General features: G+C 36.6%; 4 protein-coding genes and 1 long non-coding RNA gene across 8 annotated transcripts; 2 read left to right on the forward strand and 3 right to left on the reverse strand.

Annotated features, from left to right (window-relative positions):
- Positions 1-6: 6 nt before the first annotated feature.
- Positions 7-2,428, reverse strand: LOC140779488 (uncharacterized). The gene is made up of 6 exons (XM_073124569.1): positions 2,291-2,428; positions 1,456-1,657; positions 564-632; positions 402-477; positions 268-332; positions 7-161 (listed from the first exon to the last, which is right to left on the reverse strand). Exons 2-6 carry the CDS (start codon positions 1,636-1,638, stop codon positions 66-68), a joined length of 489 nt encoding a protein of 162 aa, XP_072980670.1. The 5' UTR covers positions 1,639-1,657; positions 2,291-2,428; the 3' UTR covers positions 7-65.
- A 2,824-nt stretch (positions 2,429-5,252) lies between these two features.
- LOC140758328 (NAC domain-containing protein 104-like) lies at positions 5,253-6,220 on the reverse strand. The gene is made up of 3 exons (XM_073094442.1): positions 6,021-6,220; positions 5,633-5,913; positions 5,253-5,547 (listed from the first exon to the last, which is right to left on the reverse strand). The coding sequence occupies exons 1-3, from the start codon at positions 6,178-6,180 to the stop codon at positions 5,419-5,421; spliced, it is 570 nt and encodes a 189-aa protein (XP_072950543.1). The 5' UTR covers positions 6,181-6,220; the 3' UTR covers positions 5,253-5,418.
- A 2,773-nt stretch (positions 6,221-8,993) lies between these two features.
- LOC140758473 (pentatricopeptide repeat-containing protein At2g13600) lies at positions 8,994-15,082 on the forward strand. 4 transcript variants are annotated; one of them, XM_073094660.1, is made up of 4 exons: positions 8,994-11,878; positions 11,998-12,386; positions 13,515-13,617; positions 14,955-15,063. In XM_073094660.1, the coding sequence occupies exon 1, from the start codon at positions 9,047-9,049 to the stop codon at positions 11,108-11,110; it is 2,064 nt and encodes a 687-aa protein (XP_072950761.1). In that variant the 5' UTR covers positions 8,994-9,046; the 3' UTR covers positions 11,111-11,878; positions 11,998-12,386; positions 13,515-13,617; positions 14,955-15,063. The 4 variants fall into 4 exon arrangements, with proteins under 4 accessions (XP_072950761.1, XP_072950760.1, XP_072950759.1 ...); XM_073094659.1 differs by lacking the exon at positions 13,515-13,617 and having other exon boundaries at positions 14,955-15,082; XM_073094658.1 differs by lacking the exon at positions 14,955-15,063 and having other exon boundaries at positions 13,515-14,527.
- Positions 15,083-15,337: 255 nt separating this feature from the next.
- On the forward strand, positions 15,338-17,054 carry LOC140758476 (uncharacterized). Its single transcript, XM_073094662.1, has 2 exons — positions 15,338-16,223; positions 16,618-17,054. The coding sequence occupies exons 1-2, from the start codon at positions 15,352-15,354 to the stop codon at positions 16,676-16,678; spliced, it is 933 nt and encodes a 310-aa protein (XP_072950763.1). The 5' UTR covers positions 15,338-15,351; the 3' UTR covers positions 16,679-17,054.
- A 1,101-nt stretch (positions 17,055-18,155) lies between these two features.
- LOC140758477 (uncharacterized) lies at positions 18,156-20,118 on the reverse strand. The gene is made up of 3 exons (XR_012104116.1): positions 19,891-20,118; positions 18,729-18,779; positions 18,156-18,656 (listed from the first exon to the last, which is right to left on the reverse strand). It is a non-coding gene; the product is annotated as an uncharacterized lncRNA (long non-coding RNA).
- Between the last annotated feature and the right edge of the window lie 76 nt (positions 20,119-20,194).

Genomic DNA, 20,194 nt, shown 5'->3' on the forward strand with positions numbered 1-20,194 from the left:
AATAGGACACTGGCAGGTCAGAAGATGAGTAAAGTGGAAGCAAGTCACTTGCTAGTAATTTATCATCATGATCCTGAGGAAATACTGGTCGATCCCTCAAGTTTGTGTCTGATGTAACCTAAACTTCTCAACTTCTCTATCAGTTTCCTTTCTGCAGCTGCCTGAAACGCAAGCCCACAAAATAAGATGATCAAAACTGCCACTTATTTGAGCACTTTAGCTAAAGGGTAACCAACTGCATACAAATGTGAGATTAAGAAATACTACCTCAAGCATGGGGCTGTCTTTAGGAATATTGCATGCCAGAACTATATTAAGACCCGTCTTTAGAACTGGAAGAAAATGATAAATCGTCATTGTTGGCTGTCAAAGAGGTAACTTATGTATCTGCAATCATATACCTAAACGCCGAGCAATGGACGAGCCAGTATTATCAGCAGTTCCTCCTAGTATGGGAGTAACGCCCACTGTATTGTTCTGCAAATAATCCAACGAGAGAAAAATAAGGTCAAAATTTCAGGTAATCTAACTGCACAGGCATTAGTTTGTCAACATTTCACTACCGGTCGAGTTGTTGCAGCAGCATATAAATGGCCAAACTTTGCAGTGTTGCATCCAACCCATACATATATCTGTACCAATTAATCAGCAGTAAGAAGATCATTAAGCAAGTGTTGGAATTTTGAAAATTCAGGAGAAAAGAAGCTTGCCAAAAGAAACATGATTCATTTAGCCTTCCTACAAGAAAGGTTCACATCTATCCAAGATACAAAACTCGACGACCTACCTCTTTAAAGTTCAACAGAAACCCAAAGCACATAATAATAAGCTTGATTTGATGGTAAACACTACCAACACAAAAGATAACATGAGAAGGTGAACCACTGCGCAAGTTGCTTATAAAATAGCAACTCAATGCACTTGGTTGATTCAGCAGTGCTAAAATTGGTTTTGAACAATTCCTTTGTTTTGACCTACTCAGAATAACACTCTAGGTCTGTCGCTGTTGAACTAGAATATGCCTCATCTACTCCTATGGATCCATAGAAAAATATTCTACTAAACACACTGCAATTTATGCAGCTCTACCTGCTCAATAGTGAACTTAAATCATATTTCCTTAACTAGAACATGCTGACTTGATGCTTAGTTTAGTGGTACAAATTTGACCCCTATGGAACAAGCTTTAATATGTAACAAAGAATGAGCTTAATTATATCATATTTCTTCCTTTCCCACTGTATAGCCATTTCCACCATCTATTCCACTCACAATATAGATCAATCTATTGCAGAAGATTCATAACACAAATATTAAATGGTGCAACAAATAAAATATCGCAACAGATTAATCAAAAAAATCAAGCAATATTAAGAAAAAAGACTTCAGCGGAAGCCCACATGATGATTAGATCATTGCACAGAAACTACACCGTGTATTTGAACGATCTTTTACCTGCTTTGCTAACTTTATGATCTGAAAATGAAGCGTGACATCATGTAAATCCTCTGTGAAACATGTGATATGTACATCGCCATCCAATGATTGATTGTCCAGTGTTTTACTTTCACGATTTGATTGTGGTTCTGCATCTATACCCAGCTCTGAAATTCTTTCATCCAACTCTTTAGATGCCATACCCAAGTGAACCTCTAATCTGGAAATCAAGCAAGAAATAGAATCATGATGATTAAACTGCATACATCCAATTTATATATAAGTCAAGAAGCCAAGACTAAATAGGCTTAAAGAAATAAAAGAAAGCACAGACTACTTATTATACTGCCAAGGAAAATTAAATTAAACCCTAAATGTGATCGGCGATTGAGAAAGTAAAACAAAAGCAGATCAATCAAGCATGAATAAGAAACAATTTTCAGATAAGGATTACTAATAGAATGACTCCGACAGCTACATCCTCCACACAAGCCCTACCTTTAACATGAATCCCTCTTTCCTTTCACCATAAGTTTAGCTCAACATAGTTTCTTTTCCACGACCTATGCCTCGATAGATTAATTCTTCTATCTAGGGTTTCACTATATCTTCTACTCGCAAGCTTATTCTGGTGCCTACTAATGAGACTAGCATCCGTTACAACTGCCTATGCCAATATCTCTACTACTCTCTTATTCAAAATCCCTAGACTTGAATAAGGAAAGCAATTTGGAGTAATCCGTTTCCTTAACATACAATCCATAATGGCCAGAATGAAATAATTGCAATTAATCTCAGGAAAACTGCAAAAAGATACATACAGGAGGACACAAACTAGAGGAAAAGGAAAGACCTTTGTAGTTCCGAAGACGGAGATCGAGCTACGGAGAGACGACGAGCGGGAGATGTTCGACGAAATGCCGAGGTCGAAGAAGCTGGCTTTAGGAGCAGTTATAGTCTCAAGAAGTCGGAGGGCTAAATGCCGGCTGATACCAAAAGGTAAGACGGCAACGACTAAATGTGAGAGCATTGTCGTCGCCGACTTCAGTAGAGGCGAAAAATATAGCACCGAAAAGGGGCGGGGCCCATTGGGCTAAAACTTGGCCCAAAGCTTTTAGTTTAATTATGGACCTAATTCTATATCATATATAATTTAAAGTTAAGAAATAATTATACATAGACTCTATGAATTACATATTAGACCCTATGGGGATCATTTCACCCTTGTCTTAGAGAAAAGAATAGATAAAAAAATTAAGGGTAAGGTGGTCATTTAATATTTTTCATTAAAATTAATGCTCTAAATTTCAATGCAAATTCACTTATTTATTGGCTGACTTAAACTTCCTTAAACTTCACTTACAAGCCACGTCCTTGGATTCTCTTCCATATATACTTTGACCTCGTGCTGCTTTGATGCCAATTAACATAATGAGATTGGCCCACTAATCATTCCTAACTCACCTAATTAACAAATCCACCATTATAACCAACATTAGACGCAAGCCAGAAAGTGACATCCTAAACTATTTAAAAGTAATACCTTTTTGTGTCTAATGTCAAACCAACTATTGCACTTAGGTTTAAACAAAAAATAGTGACCTAAACCTAACTCCCAAGCCTTTTTTGTTACAAAAGAAATACATTATGTGTCTCAAGATTAATTTTATAGATACGATAAAAAGATTAATACTCTTTAATATATAAGTTAGATATCTTAAATCATCGAGACTAATACTCTTCGGTATATAAGTTAGATATTTTAAATTAACCTTCACAGTAAACAAACTGTAGCGAGCTGCATCCGATGCACATAGTGTTATCTATTACTTTGTTATAAAAAGTTTTATTTTATTTTTTATTTTGCTCTCTTTAGTAAGATTAATCATAAGATACTGCACTAAAAATGAGAGAACTTCTCTATATTTAATATTTATTACAGAAAATATATTTAATAAGTGACTTCTTGATGCATTATTCACTATATAAGCAATGCATCTCAGTTGATCCTTAGATGTAACATATGTTGGAAGGACAGAAGGCTGAGCACCTCTTTCTTGAATTTAGTGGCCCAACAGTTTTGGGTGTTCATTTCTCTTTCAATAATGATTGACTTTCTGGTGGTTGGTTAAGAAAATTTATAATCAAGATCATTAAAAACAATTTATTCTTACTGTCATTGTCAATTCACCTTGGTAACCTACTATCCACATATTTAAGACTATTAGCCTCCTATTTATCGTCTCCAGAGAAACATATTGAGAATACTATCAAGACTCCCTTAATGATAATTATATTTTTAAACACCCCCAAACTCAGACTGAGTTAAAATTAATATGGATGGTGTTTTTGAGCCAAATAGTAAAAAAGATGTGTGTATGAGGAGACCTTACAACTGAAGTGATGCTATTTCTAGTATAGCTTGGAAGCCAAGGGAAACTAAATTAATTCATCAAAAGTTTAGTCCTTCGAAAAGGAATAATTGAAGACCGTAAATATTTAATTACCTCTTTCACAAATTTTATAATATAATTTTTTATCATAAGGTTGATCAAGTCGCTCACTTGCTGGCTAGTTATAATAAATATACAAATTTTACTTTTTACTAAAATGGCTCTGGACTATCTGGGCACCACATAATTTTGTCGACGAATGCGCTTGGGATGTATTATTTTTGGTCCACCTAAGTTGTCTTTTAAGCTTCTAACACCTTTCTAATTATATTTTAATTATAAAAAATAAGTGACTTCCTCACTTATCAAAAGTAGCTCTATTTTTCCTTTTTAACTCCCTTCCCTATAAGAAGAGACTCCACCTTCTACCAACCAAATGTATGAAAAAGTTTCCTAAACCAAGATTCTCTACATCTTGGGTTGTAAGAACTTGCCACATTCTAATTGGTTGTGGGATCAATTGTTCATAGGTTGCAGAGATTAATCTACTATCACTTTACATGCATGCTTTTGGTACTTTTTAGGAGAAGTAACCAAGTTTCCAAGAGAGAGAGAGAGAGAGAGAGAGATTGTGGTTGTTTATGCCACAAAAGGTCAATGTGGTTACTGGCTTATTAAGCAAAGAGAGTGGCATTATTTTATGACAGTGACTTGATGAAAGTAATTGAGATAAAGTCGAGTAGTGGCCCAAGCAGGGAGTTAGGCTTAAATCTTCTCCGACTCATATGATAGGTGTGGTTATGAAATATTTTATATATTGATAATGATCTTCATCTTCCTCATCTATTCACATCACTGCACCTTGTTCTTAAGATCTAATATATATATATATATATATATATATATAAGTTAGTCTTAATATTGCTAGGGTTATTCTAATTATTATTTTAAATGTAATACAAATGAAGAACTAAGGCACCTTCTCCTAGAGTAGTGGAATACTATATTCCTCATTGTTAATTTAATTAACCCAAGTTAATTTTAGGGAATTTTAAGGTTACTGTTTGGCATAATTGGCATACTCCCAAGAATTGCACCAATTATTCATATAATATTCAAGGAAGCTCCACTACTTATTCCTCTCCCACGCGTGCGTTTGTGGAATTGTGCAGGAATAAGTGACTTATCCCCCCCCCCCCCTCCATTGACGACATGGATAACGAAGCTCTTACGTAAGCTCCAACCCAAATGAATACTTTCTTCTTCTTTTTTGGCACACAAAAAAAGCCACCAATAACTTATTTATACATACAATTTTTGTGGCAAATTAGGCCTATTTCTTTCTCAGGATGCTCTCAAAGTTGTGTTCTTATAACATATATGTGTATATAACTTTTGACCAGAGAAGAAAACTAGATCAAATTTGCAAAAGAGGGTCCCCAATGTATAACTTAGTGTTGCATGGATACACCTCATTTGAGGAACTAGTAACTGTGAGCACAATGCACGGTTAGATTAATTTCGTTTCTTTTTTTTTTTTGTCTTTTTCTTTTTCTTTTCTTTCTTGTGTATTGCTCCTCTATGATCATCACTTTGGCAAGCTTACTTCATCCAGATCATCCAACGATAAGAACACTTCGTCCAAGCAAGAAAGCTCGGCCCCTTCGTCATGGCAGCTCGTCTCGTACACTCGGCATATCACCCACTCGTTCGATTCCTATAAAGTTCCACCTTATTGAGATTGAATTAAGATATATATATCTATGTGTTTGTGTGTGTGTGTGTGTGTATATAATACTTACTATTCTTTGATGTACTCCTCTCTTCTTGAGAGCTCTACTGCTGCTGCTGCTGCTGCTAGTAGTAGTAGTATCCAGTAGATGGTACTCATGCATTACCCAGTTGGTTTTGATCCCTTCATGGGGTTGATCGCCACAATAGAAGATGAACGTCTTCTTCACGCCGACGCTGGTTACCGGCTCATCGCGGCCGCCGGCGTGGCTCCAATGTCCATTTGGAGAGGATCTAGTTTGAGTCTTATGGGTGAAGAAGTACCATTGGTTGCCTCCTTGAAGAGCTTTACCTTCAATATATATATGTATGTATGTATATAAGAAGTCTAGCTAGCTCACTGAGAAAATTGAAACATATATATGTAATTAAAGAGTGAGGTATGTAGAGATTAATTACCATTGAGGTCCCATGGATCATGGTGATGGAGGTCAATGGTAGGGATGATATCAGGCTGGCAAGGGAGGGATGCCGACTTGCGGCGGAGGAAATGGACGACGAGCTCTTCGTCGGAGGGGAAGAAGCGAAAGCCAGGAGGGAGGTTGCCTCCTTCTCCCATTTTTGTGATGAGAGATGAAGAAAGAGAGAACTAAGAGAGAGTAAAGAGTATCGTGGGTATATATAGAGTAGTGGCTTGTCCTCTGAATGCTATATATATATATATATATATATATAGATATAGATATAGATATGGTGTCAAGGATGTGAACAAGTCTAGAGATATGATACCTTGAAAGAATTTGATATGCAACTATTAACTAAGAAGCATCTCATTAATAAAGTGTTATTGATGAGGTATTAATATAGGACATGCTCATATTCTAATCTTAGAACTAAGTCATGTTCATATACAAGTAGTGGGTCATCACCTTTTTGCTTGCAATTTGTAGACTTCTAACTAGGATTCTTTGCCAAGTCTCCAAATAAGTTAACTAGTTGACTAGCATTCTATACTTCAGTAAATAAACATACACTAAATATCAATCTCAACATCAACACAAAAAGTTAATTTTATTATAGGACTATAGAATTTAACCACTAAGCTACAGTGGTTGGTTTATATTTTAATGTACATCGACAAGCAGTCATGCCCATGTCATTCCATCTCAATAAGTATGTCATCCTTTGTATCCTTCATCCCCACATCATACAATGATACATTACCTTCATTACCTTCCACTGCACACTTGAGGGGGTTGGCAAAGTACAAGGGCCATCACCTGAAGAAGAAGAAGCCAAATTACTCTCTCTCTCACTCTTTCTCTTTTGCCATTGTGGCTTGGAACTCAGCAATCATTGCCAAGCCCACATACTCTCACAATATTCTCTTGTCCTTTTGCTTCCCTACTGGAGATATGCTACTACTAGTACTACTACTCTGCAACAAGAGCCATCAAGCAAGAGGAATTCCCTCTCTCTAAGCCCAAAAAGGCTAATACCACCATTGTAGACTGGTTGGTGCCAATACAAATGGGGGCACCCAGATGCTAACCCAATTAAGTTCCCTCTCCACCACCCAAAATATATTAAAACACCAGATCAATTACAGACCCAGATGCAGGAAATTCCTCCATTTAATTTTAGCCAACAAATCATTCTATATCAACTTAAGTTTTTAGGGAAGACAGTGATATCAATGTAAGACTTACAATAACTGTTCTATATCAGCTTAAGTTTAACTCCAGTACATAAATTTAAGAAAAATAAAATAAAAAGAAGAAGACTAATAATTAGGTTGCTTGCTACCAACCTAAGCTTTTAAAGGTATCAACAATAATCGTTCTCTAACGACTTAAGCTTTTAACAAAAACACAGATCTAATGAAGCGAAAGACAAAGCTGAAATCTTCTAACCCTAATGTCGAAATTTTCCTGCAATCTAGGCTGCAGACAATCTACTATCCAACAAGGAAGAAGGAAAAAAAAAAGTGAAAAAAGGAGTAGAGGTATGATTAGGTTTTCTTTCTCTTGTGACGTTGGAGTGATGCAAGTTTGGCATCCCAAGTGGCCTTCACACTTGTGTGTGTGTGGAGACAATTCAGAGGAGCAGAGGATGAGATGGATAAGAGTTGCAGGGTCTGTAAATTGGAGAAGATCATATTGTGGGTTAACAAAAAATTAAAAAAAAAAAACTCCAACTCTAAGTAAATTTATTGTGGACAAATTATTTTATTATTAATGACTTAGCTTACTTTAGCAGCTCAGCTCAGTTCAACTCAATAGCTCAACGGTGTGTTAATTAAAGCAATGACTCAATGGTGTAACGACCTGGAGCATAGATTAAACAGTTCTATACATTAGCTAAAAGTTTGACGAGATCTAAATATATTTGTATCAACAGAGGATTAGTATTTTTGTCTTAGTCTATATTAAACATTCGGGTTCTTTAATAATAAAAAAAGAGAAAAAAAAGAAGAGGGAGATGACAAAGCCAAAGGATGGACATGAGTTGGGTGGGGGGTGGAAACTGGCATGCCATTAGAGCTCTAAGTGGAGGTGGGCTTGGTGTTGGTGGTGTTACAAGTTGCATTCATTCTTGGAGCTTATTGTGTGATGGGCTCCTTTTTGGTTGAAAAGCTTTCAGGCTTTGGTGTGTGCTACCATATGCCTACTTGTTTGGCAGTGAAATAGAAAATGGAATGAGAGTTGCTTGCAGTGAGGTGTTGCTGAGTGCCTTAGCTGCATTGCACCACAAACATCACACTACATTTAAGCAATTAATTTTAACTAAATGATCAAAGGTTTTATATTTCAAATAATAGATATGTTTAGAACTCATAACCTCCTGTTTACACACTCTTATCTAGTTGTGCTATAATTAAAAAATAAGAATAATACTTTTTTTTAATGTTATTTTTATATAATAAATATGAAGTGGAATAATTATTTCTCTCTTTTTAATTTCTTTTCCTTCCAAAGTTTTTCTAAACAAGATAAATAAAAAAATCAATCCAAATTTTTTCTTTCATATAGGATACTTTAATTTTAAATTTCAATTCTTACATTTAAAATTTCTCATAGAAATTACTCTTATTTATCCAAACAGGCTTAAAAGGAGGGGTTTATCTCTTATCCCACCTTTAATCTCACAACTAAACAGCTATAAATTAAAGAAATAATATGTAGCAGATGAAATCTAGATTAAGTTCACATTTAAAACCACCCCTTTCATAAGGGTAAATTAGTAAATAAGATATACAACCTAATCTTAAATATCTTTAATTTTTGTTCTTAACTAATGCAAATTAGTATTTTTAATCTATGCTGGAAATAATTAGGTTGCTTTTCCATATCCGTCATGTAGTTTTACTTAAAAGCCCCTATAGAAGGTTGTTTTTTTCCCTATTTGGCCTTCGTGCACCTAAGTAAACCGTTTCCCTTGTCTCTCCTAAATTTGGGAAACGCGTTTCCATTCATGAGCATGGGATGGCGAGGCATGCGTCCATGTCGTGCTCGAAGCACCTTAATGACCTCTCCCTCCCAAACTCCACCTTCTTCTCCCAACTCCTCCAATCCTGCATCGAATCCAACTCCCTCCACAATGGGAAACGTGTCCACGCTCGTCTCCTCAAGACCCAATTCGCCTCCGAGATCTTTATCCAGAACCGTCTCATCGATGCCTACGCTAAATGTGGAAGCTTGGGATATGCTCGGGATTTGTTCGACAAAATGCCCCATAGAAATGTTTTCACTTGGAACAGCTTAATTGCCGGTTTTACTAAGTTGGGTTCTCTTGATGAAGCTAGTAGACTCTTCCGATCGATGCCCGAGCCAGACCAGTGCTCGTGGAACTCGATGGTGTCTGGCTTTGCGCAGCATGGCCGGTTTGAAGAGGCGTTGATGTTTTTTGTTGGAATGCATGATGATGACTTTGTGCTCAATGCTTATTCGTTTTCTAGCGCCCTTAGCGCTTGCGCGGGATTGATGGACTCGAGAATGGGTGTGCAAATTCATGCGTTGATATCAAAATCGCATCTTGCTCGTGATGTGTATATGGGAAGTGCGCTTGTGGATATGTACTCAAAGTGTAGGAGGCCACTGGAAGCAGAAAGAGTGTTTAGAGAGATGCCTGAGAGGAATGTGGTCTCGTGGAATAGTTTGATCACATGCTATGAACAGAATGGCCCAGCGAGCGAGGCATTGGAACTGTTTGTTACAATGATGAAAGATGGAATGGAGCCTGATGAGGTCACACTTGCCAGTGTGGTCAGTGCCTGTGCAAGCCTATCAGCTATCAAAGAAGGCATGCAAATTCATGCACGAGCAATGAAATTTGATAAATTCAGAGACGATCTGGTGCTGAGCAATGCGTTGGTGGACATGTACGCAAAGTGTAAGAGAATTAGAGAGGCAAGGTCCATTTTTGATCGTATGCCTTTTAGGAACATGTTCTCAGAAACATCTATGATTAGTGGCTATGCAAAGTCTGCAAGTGTGGAAGATGCTAGATTGATGTTTTTAGAAATGACGGAGAGGAATATTGTAGCTTGGAATGCACTTATTGCAGGTTATACACAGAATGGAGAAGATGAAGAGGCACTTTATCTATTTCTCCAATTAAAGAGAGAATCTGTTTGGCCTACCCATTACACATACGGAAACGCCCTTAATGCATCTGCCAACCTCGCAGATCTTCATCTTGGCCAGCAAGTCCACGTACATGTTTTGAAACAAGGTTTCCGGTTTGAGGCAGGGCCGGAGCCTGATATATTTGTTGGTAATTCACTTGTTGACATGTACCTCAAATGTGCAGCCGTTGATGATGGCAGAAAGGTATTTGAGAGGATGGTTGAGAGGGATAGGGTATCATGGAATGCCATAATTGTGGGTTATGCACAGAATGGGCATGGCAATGAGGCATTGCATCTATTTAAGAAAATGTTGTTATCGGGGGAAACTCCAGATCATGTGACAATGATCGGTGTTCTCTCTGGTTGTAGCCATGCTGGACTAGTTGATGAAGGTCGTCAGTATTTCTCATCCATGACTGAGAAACACGGCATAGTTCCATCCCGAGATCATTACACATGCATGGTTGATCTGCTTGGTCGGGCAGGACATCTCAAAGAAGTAGAGCAATTCATAAAGGAGATGCCAGTAACACCTGATGCCATTCTCTGGGGTTGCTTGCTAGCTGCCTGCAGGCTGCATAATAATGTGGAGATGGGGGAATGGGTGGCAGAGAAGCTGTTTGAGCTGGATTCTGAGAACTCAGGTCCATATGTTCTTCTGTCAAACATGTATGCTGAGATGGGAAGATGGGCAGATGTTGTGAGATTGAGGAGGAGGATGAAGCAGAGAGGGGTCATTAAGCAGCCAGGATGTAGTTGGATTGAGATAAGTAGGAAGATGCATGTCTTTCTGGTGAGGGATAAAAGCCACCCGCGTAGGAAGGAGATATATCATATCTTGAGAATTCTTAAATTACAAATGAAAAAAATAGTTGTTGAATTTGAAACGCATGACAACATGAGTTGTTTATTTGATTAGTGATGATGATTGCACAGCTCTGAAACAAAGTTGTTCCAGTTCCAGATGGTGATGTTCAAGAACAGACCATATAGAACAACCAAGCAGACCATCTTCCCAGGGCAAGTTGTGCATTCAGAAGTTTGCCATTGGTCATACTTTTTCTATTGTGCCGGAAAGGCATAGGTGAAGAGTATCTTGATGATCCTAATCAAATCTGTAGGGACCCCACTATAGATTGCAAGAGTTAAAAATATAACAGGACGAAAGCTTCAAGGGCAGGGGATGATGACTTTCTGGACCCATTGGAAACTAGATAGATGGTTGAAACTTAGTGACCTAAGCAAAACAGTGTTGGAACAAGTTGCAGGTGCCATTGTCCACAGAATGCTATAAAAAATTTATAATCAAGAAACATCTAAAAAGAGATGCCAGTGCACTATTTCAGACAGTTTCTAAAGCATGCGTGGTACTTCAGAAAGAAGTTTCTCGTTAATAAGAATGTCATTGATGACTGTGAAGCTTTTAATCTCTGGATGTTCATCTTTTTGCATGATTAGATTTGTATTGTTCAAACTCTTCAAGAAAACCAGTAGAAGCTGATTGCTTAAGAAATCAAGGATTTTTCATTTAGCTGTGTAGAAAGTAGCAGGGCAAAGCTTACAGCATGAAAGGTGTTTCTATCTAGTTTGACAATACTGGGTGTAGATAGATCCCAGCTTCTTGAAACCTCTCAGATTTGCACTGATACTTCTACACTGTGTGTCGACTTCATGCCCAATTTCGTAGGTACAGTGCCATCACCATCTTATGTGTGTCATCATTAATTAGCTAAGATATTGTTCATATTTGATGTTCTCAATTTTTGTGCGGCTGTTAACACTTGACAATAATGTTTTTGTTTTCAGGTTAGTGGATAGCTGAGAACATGCATGGACTTTGGTAGATTGTCTTTAACGAATTTGGAGACTTTGGTTCCAATGGAAAATTTCCTTGAAATAAACATGAAAGAAAAAGAACTTTGAGGTGAGAAAAGTCAGAAAAGAGTCCTCCACTTGATAGTAATGTTACAAAGGATCAATAGTGACAGAAAAGGACTTCAGTCCAATAGATTGAATCCTCAAGATCAATGTTCCTATTCTTTACCACAGATGGAAATCTTACTGGTCTTCAAAGTCCTCATTTTCTCCAACCTATGTAGAAAGATATGCATATCCCCTGATTTCTGGATAATATCCAGCTCTTGCATCACCAATTTGGAATCTATGCACACCTTCAAGCATCAAAGATGATCCAGGTATTCTGATATTTTCTTGCTCTAACGTATGTGTCAAAAAGCTTAGCCTGCTATCATCAAAATAATTGACTATTGTACATGTCATATTTATCAGCAAATGCTTTATGGGCTGTAACTTTTCTCCTTTATTACATTTCTTGCATATAAGCTTTACATTTGGGTGCCTTTGACTTGAAATTCTGTCTCATCCTATAATTAGATTCTTAATATTGGCATTGGCATTTGGACAATCTAGGGGTTCACCTTTGATATACTATTTCCTTTTCATATAAATCCTGAGACTTCATTGCAATTTATAATCAATGTTCTAATAATGTAATTTAACTACCCAACTGCAATTTGCAATATTCTTTGTCATATAAAGTTTATCATTCTTTGGATATATTGAAACCATCTAGATCAATTCAGGAAGACATGAGCAAATAAATTGTAGTCTTGTGCAAGTTGATGCTATAAAGAACAGAGAAACCTTTATCTAGTGGAGTAAGTAGGCTAGAACTAATCAAAGTAGACAGAAGACTTTGAAACATTCTTTCTAAAAGACTCATCGGAAGATATTCATAACTTCTCCCCATCCCAACTACAAAAGAATATTGCACACAAGAGACTACTTAGAAGGTTCTCAAACTTGTAGCTCACGGCCACTTATTGAATCAACTCATGCATCATTCTGTGTTTATGAATTCTATAATACTAGAACAGAGTTGAATCAAAAGTCTAATTATACTGGCACCTGTTCATCTCTGAGAGGTCAAGAGTTCTTATCGAGACAAAGACCTTTCCTTTTTGTGTTCTTGAACATAAACTGGACATCTTATCTATTTCTAGAAGGAGGTGACAAAGATTCAATGGTTGTGAAAGTGAGGTCACCCATAATTTCATTCATAATTGACTTGGAAATTGAGGTAAACCACAAGGGATAGACGGACGATTCATTAAGTCCACTAGGATTTTAATTTCAAGTTTTTTTTAATGTTTTTAAATTCTTGTGTGGTTATGTGATAGTTAGCAAATATGATAGGGGCAATTTAATTCTTCCTTCAATTGTTTGGATAAATATTGTGTTCTACCTTAGCAAGTTTCTAGATAGAAAGACACTTACATTTGACTCTTCTTTTTTATTGATAGAGAGGACATATGTTAAATATAGAAGTTAGTCCTCTTCGATAAAGAAATGGGCCACGAATAAGCTAAACCACAAATCACAACTGACCAAAACAAACGCAGGCAGGTAAAATTCACTCTCACAAATGCTCGAACTTGTGACCTTCTGCCACATGAGGATATACACCTATTACTATTACACTATAATGGTGGTCATAATTATTAATTAATTAAGGTTAGATTTATTGTCATCTATCCATCTCATAAGTTTTCAATTTTTTTTTCCCCTCTCTCTCTAGGATGTTAGACTTATTCATTGGATTGGACCATAAAAGCTATGTAGATAACTATTTGAGGTTTCCTGAAATCAAACATTCTAGTTAATAAATGCTGAGATAACTAACTGAAGTGTGGCATACGCTTAATAGGTTGAAGTATGGAGAGATGTCTCTTCTAATAGATTGAAGAAGAAAAATTCCTTACCGTGTGTCTCAAGTAGCTATTTTGGATATTTTGAAATTTCTCCTTCATTTATATTTAGAAGATCTTATCAACAACACCATATTCTGTCTCTGTTATCATTCACATATTATTATATACATATTTATCACTCAACCATTATATTTTACTTTTATTACCTAAAAATACATCGATTATATTTTTCGCCACTTTTAAAAGTAAAATACCCTGATTTTCCTTTTATTTTTATTTAATCTTAAAAAACTTACTCAAAAGTATCAAGGATATTTTGTATGTATAGTTAATTAATCTAATTCATCTATGTTGTACTTGACTATTAGGAAAACTAACTTCAGAATATTTGGGAGACATTGAAGTAAAAAAAAAAGTAGAGGTTGAATAATAATAATAAAATATATGATGCTTTTAGTAAATTTCGTTTTATATATTTTTATTCTAAAAAGAATAGAGAACATTCAAAGCAAGACAACAAAAATATATTAACTAATCTTATCCATGCATAGGAGCCTAAAATAAAGAATGATGCATGACTCGTACCGTTTACTCGCGAGCCATCACACTGCATCAAAATAAATAATAAAAAGTAGAGATTAATAACTAATTAATCCAAAAAAATTATCTTGATTACTTCAATCAACTATCATTTCAATCACTTATTTTCTCTAATTTTCTCTTTTCTTTCCTTTTTCTCTCTCTACTCTCATCACCCATCAATTATAAAAAAATATTTTAATCATGAATAAACAAGTATAATTATTACATATTATACTAAGTTATGAAAGCAATATCATAACAGTTTATAATGATATAAACATGTATTACGTAAGTATATAACTTATTTCACAAGTAAGCATCAACTTAAGCTGTTATATAACCAACCAGCTAGGCATATCATGCATCTAGAACAAATAAATGCCACGTCCATTTCAGATGGTGCTATGTTAACATCGCTATTCATCTTCTTTCGTTTTTTCCTCTATCTAGAAGAGAAGCCCAAAATTATTGGTACTAACCTCTAATACACGGCCAAGATGAAGCCACCTGCATTCAAACAAAAAGAGAAAAAAGAAGGAAAACAAGGATAAGAAGTAATTATTTGGAGACGAAGAAAGAGATCCAAAGAATCAAACAAACTAAGCATTCGGGCTTCTTACGTGAGCATTCATCTAGAAACTGACGACTTTCTTTTTTGCATCCAACCCCACTCGAAAAGCACCAGTTGCAAGCAAACAAAACTTTCTCTTTTGTGGGAGGGAAAGGGACACATCACACACGGCTTACCCGTTTAAAAGCAAGTTTGGCGTTGGTGTTAGAGACCACATGCTTCTCTTTCTTTCCTTCCACATCACTTGCACCACCAAACCTCTTCTTTCGTCTAGCCATGATCCCTCTCCGACGGCAAGAACTAGCTGCCGGGAACCATTTCAGCTTCAACAATCCGATATACATAAGAAAGGAAGATGGGAATTCTTCTGAAGACATGATGGAGTATGGCACCTGGGCAGAAGGAATTAAAGGCAACTACAGCCAGTTTGGCAAAGCAGGCGATCTGCAGCATGGTGCATGGACGCAGAGAACTCGAAGACAGCGTGACATAGATGGTGACAGCGAAGAATTCAGATGGTTGGGAAAGGGAGATACCTATGACTCGGATACTCCCTCCCCTCCTCTGTGGAAGAGCAGTGAGTTACCGGTGGCTCGGTCGGCGGAGACTTCCCCTGTCCACAGTTCTCATCATGGGCATCACCATCTGACTCCAAGAGCTCAAACCATCGCTAAGTACAGGCAGGAGATGCTAAACATGGTACAGGACATGCCAGAGACAGCATATGAGCTCTCGCTTAGGGATATCGTGGAGTCGCCGTTGCCAAGGATTGCGAGACGTGAAGAGGAGATGGAATTGATCAAGGAAAAGAATGAGCAAAGGGTGGTTCAGAAGAAGAAGGAGAAGAAGAAGGAGGTGAGAAGGATTGCAAGGAGTGAGAGCTTGGACACAGGGCTCCTTATCAAGATGTTCTTACCACTCTCTGTGGGTGGGAGGAAGAGTCTTAGTTCCTCAGGGACTCGCGGGAAGGTGTCGCCGAAGCCTACAGTGGCAGAAGGGCAAAAATGTGGAGCTGAGAAGAACAAGGATGCAGTGTGGTGGAAGAAAAATGAGTTCAGTGACACAAGCAGCAGCAGGACAAGTAGCACCAACAGCACCAACAGCACCATCAGCAGCAGTTCTAATAACAGCAACAGGAGTGGGAGGAGGTAAGCTATTTCCAATAAAGAATACAAATAAGATTCATTAATCTCTTGGATGATATGATTTCCAGATTTTGTCATTTCTTTAAAGAAAAAAGACTGTCAAATGTAAATAGAAATCACAAAATTGTAACCTTAAAAAGTAGGAACATAAGTAGAGTAAAAGATCTTGATCTTGCATATAGATGTTTCTCCTCTTCAATTACATGATAAGATGCAAAACAAGAACATATCAAAAGAAATATTTCAAAAGCAATAAGAAATTTCATAAATTTAAATGTCAAAGATTTGAACAATCTTTTTGCAAGAGATAGTTAATAGTTAACTGTTCATGACAATTGATTGTTAATATTTGCATACAGCATATCATCCTCTGATTGTATCCTCTTCTGTGCTGCAGGAAAATGAGTGGCTGCTATTCCTTTTTTCACAAGAATAAAGGTAAAGCCAGAGAAAGCTGAAAGCGACCGCCCATCTCAGATGGAACAGATCACACATGTATCCCCTGTTTTAACTGTGGGGGTTTCTGGCAATTTGATTGGGTAATAGCCGCTGAAAAAAGATTTTTGGTGTCTGATAGTATCTCGTATGTGCTTTCTATGGTTTGGTTTTGAACCTAGGACTCAGAACATGAACATAACACTTCTGAGAAAGTTATGTAGATGATGAGACATGAATTCACCAGATATATCAATCCATTTGCAGTGGGTAATGTTTGGTATAATTTGAATCCTGAGAGCTATTGTACTTTTAGATGTTTTCGTTGGCAATGTGTTTGTTCTGTATGATGATCATTGTTCATTGTAAATCCTACTCTCTCTCGATCTCTTTACTTAATATTCATAACTAAATGATGTGATGGACAGCAATCACTTGCTCAAATAAATTTAAAGGAAACAATAATCCAGAAGATAATGAAAAAGAATAAATTTTGATAAGTTTATAAATTACAGGAGCATCTACTTGGAAATAATCAGCCACTTAAAAAATTGAGGATATGTACAAACAAACAAGCAAACGTCTCTCTGTGTGGTGAAGAGATCTGTGGAGGGACGCCATTTGGAGAGCTTTCCAGTTGATATAGGCAGTTTTCGGATATAACAGAATAAAAGAAGTTAATACTTCCTATTGTCATATCAAGCACCAATGTAACAGCATGAGAAGATGGATCAAGTAACACACATAAATGAAATATGATGTGAGAGAGACAAGTTGGAGGAGGAAGATGATGTTTTCCATTAGGAAGTGAATATCTGTAAAATAACAAGACCTATAAAACAAATATTCAGATGTCTTACATGACAAAATAATGAGATTGATTGGCAGGAAATACGATATCCATCATGACCACCTGAATGACATGGTTCCAGAGGATTGAGGTGAACTTTCTAATAGTAATTATAAGATGTTGAAGATAGGAAGTAAAATGGCATCAGACATGAAACCAGGCAAGATGGTGCCCATAAGTTGCTAGACTCTGCAAGCTGTTCTGTTAGGTTTATTTACAGACAGCTGAACCCCAGAAATAAATTCCAACTAACTACATAACCATAGAAGGAATAAGATCAGTTTTCTCTTATGGAGGTCATAAATTCCGAGGAAGCCCATCTCAGTTTTAGCCTAGTGGAACCTCAGATGCAATCCTACAGTTCTGGGTAGAAAAGATGAACCTTTTCAGGACTCAAACTAAGGTGCATGCTCAATTGTTAGTTGCGACAGATCTTCTATGGTACAAATCGAGTCTGATCTAATACGACAAGTATCGAATGAGCTGTAAATTTTAATATGAGAAAAGAACTTCAACATTCTTTCCATCTTCAAAGTCACATGCATATAGATGAAAAGAAGCATACATACACTCAAAGTCTTCCGATCGCCATTTTGTCATTACTGCATGTTTTATGCTTCATTGCATAAACAATCCTTTTCAATTTCCTATCAAACTTTCACATTCAATAAAATAGCACACGAGATAATCAAGTCACAGAATTCAGGGTAAACATCTACTTCTTCCATAAGAAACAAAATAATATTTACGCTTACATAAGAAACAATCTGCTTCCACATATTCATAATATAACAACCATGATGTGGAGATTATCATGGCTCACTATATAACAACCAGGACCAGGAATAATGAATTGAGCAGTTAATATGAAGTTCTATCAAGTCTTACAATGCATAGTAATGAGTTGCAGATAAAGGTGGGATACTCTGGAACTCTTTCATACAGGTCGTACAAACAAGAGGTAGAAAAGGCAGGTAATGAAGCTGCAATACTGAAGGAGTCAGAACTTTATCTACGGTCAGGTGCATTTTTGAAATAATTTACTTACTACCAAAATGTCGCTAAAATGAAGACCTCTTGCAAGTGGAGACTATGCTGAGGTTTTTATCTAATCCCCACAATCTTGCAAGAAAGCACTACTGACCTTGGTTCTGACAAAAAAGAAATACCATGACAACAGAAAAGATAACTAATAATTTGCAAAGAACAAGAAGTACAATTACCTTGGCGAAACAGGTACAGCATTTTGACTGATCGTAGCCAGTGTGTTCTTGCTGCAACAACAAGTATAGCTTAGAAAATGAAAATTTTTTTTGCAAGTAAACAAAAATATGACTTGCTACCAACCAAAACTTTATAGCCATGTCTAACAACCTACCTTATAGTCTAGAATATCTCAAAGTTTAATGGAACAGCTAAATATTGCGATGTGCTACTTACTGCTATGATAATTGGACATCCAGCCCAAGAATTTGATTTTTTATATCTTTCGTAACTGTGACCAATCAACTACATGGAAATTACAAATTCATTGCAGAAAGTATTCTGGTATCCCCCTAATGAATCAAAATATACAGCACATTTGAATACATTACTAACAAAACAAGATTTAGACAAACTATCGTCTTTTTTTATAACTCTGAGTGCAGTTGGCTATGGGGCATATCTATCACCATTCCAACCTATAGATCTTTTCTATATCTTTACAATAATATATTTTATGACAAGAACAGATAACTGAACACAAAGTAAAGAGTTACGATGCTCTAAATTTTTCTTTATAATTTTTACTTATGTCTTTCTTGTTTGAGATTTGATTAAGCTTTGATCAAAATCATTACATTATTTTTTTTTTATCTTCGTAACGGCATATGATATGTCTAAAATGGATTATCAATTAGAAAAGTTATGACCTTTGAAACTGATCAACAGTTTGCTTAGAAAATAAAATGTTAGATTCATCTAAATATAAAATGCTGAATTTATCAATGTTTTAGTGACAGCTACAATAAAACAGATCATTTTTGGTATTAAATTTGGAGTGTAGTCTATTTTCTTTAATAAAGTTTGGAAGAGGACTAATTTGTCACAAACTCAATACCGAAGACAATAATCCTTTGCATTTCTTTCACTGCACTCCGAATCCAGGAATCCCATCCATTAATCTTTTAAACAACAACAAAAATAAAAACAAAGAGATTTTAAACTGATGTTCATACACGTACATGGATCTTCCTAACCAACATTCCCCTTTCTATTGTTATAAAAACTAAACGAGTACAGTTTGAAACGACGAGAAAGGTTAAACAACAAGACGCTCATAGTACAATAACGATCAAGAACAACGCGAGCTAATCAAGAAATAAAAAGAGAGGCTGGAATCACCATGTCTTCCAGCAAGGTTTTGGTGATGGTGCAGACGAAGGTGAGAGATCGGAAGTCCGAGGCCACCAAGTGGAGGAGGGCGGTGTCCAAGGCTCGGCCGTGGAAGATTAAACCGTTAGGATCACCCGCAGTGGCGATCACTGGGTCCCACTCCGCCGTCGCCGCTCCTAAGATCTCGTCGAAATCCTCGAAGAGCTTCTTCTCCGCCAAGTAGGGAGCTGCGAAATTGAATCAAAATTAAAACAAGTGAGTGACCTTTTGCAGATCACCACTTACATTTTAGTCTTATTAGTTTTACAATTTA

Source organism: Typha angustifolia, chromosome 3 (assembly GCF_048772165.1).
Source record: "Typha angustifolia cultivar Huaian chromosome 3, ASM4877216v1, whole genome shotgun sequence".
NCBI lineage: Eukaryota > Viridiplantae > Streptophyta > Magnoliopsida > Poales > Typhaceae > Typha > Typha angustifolia.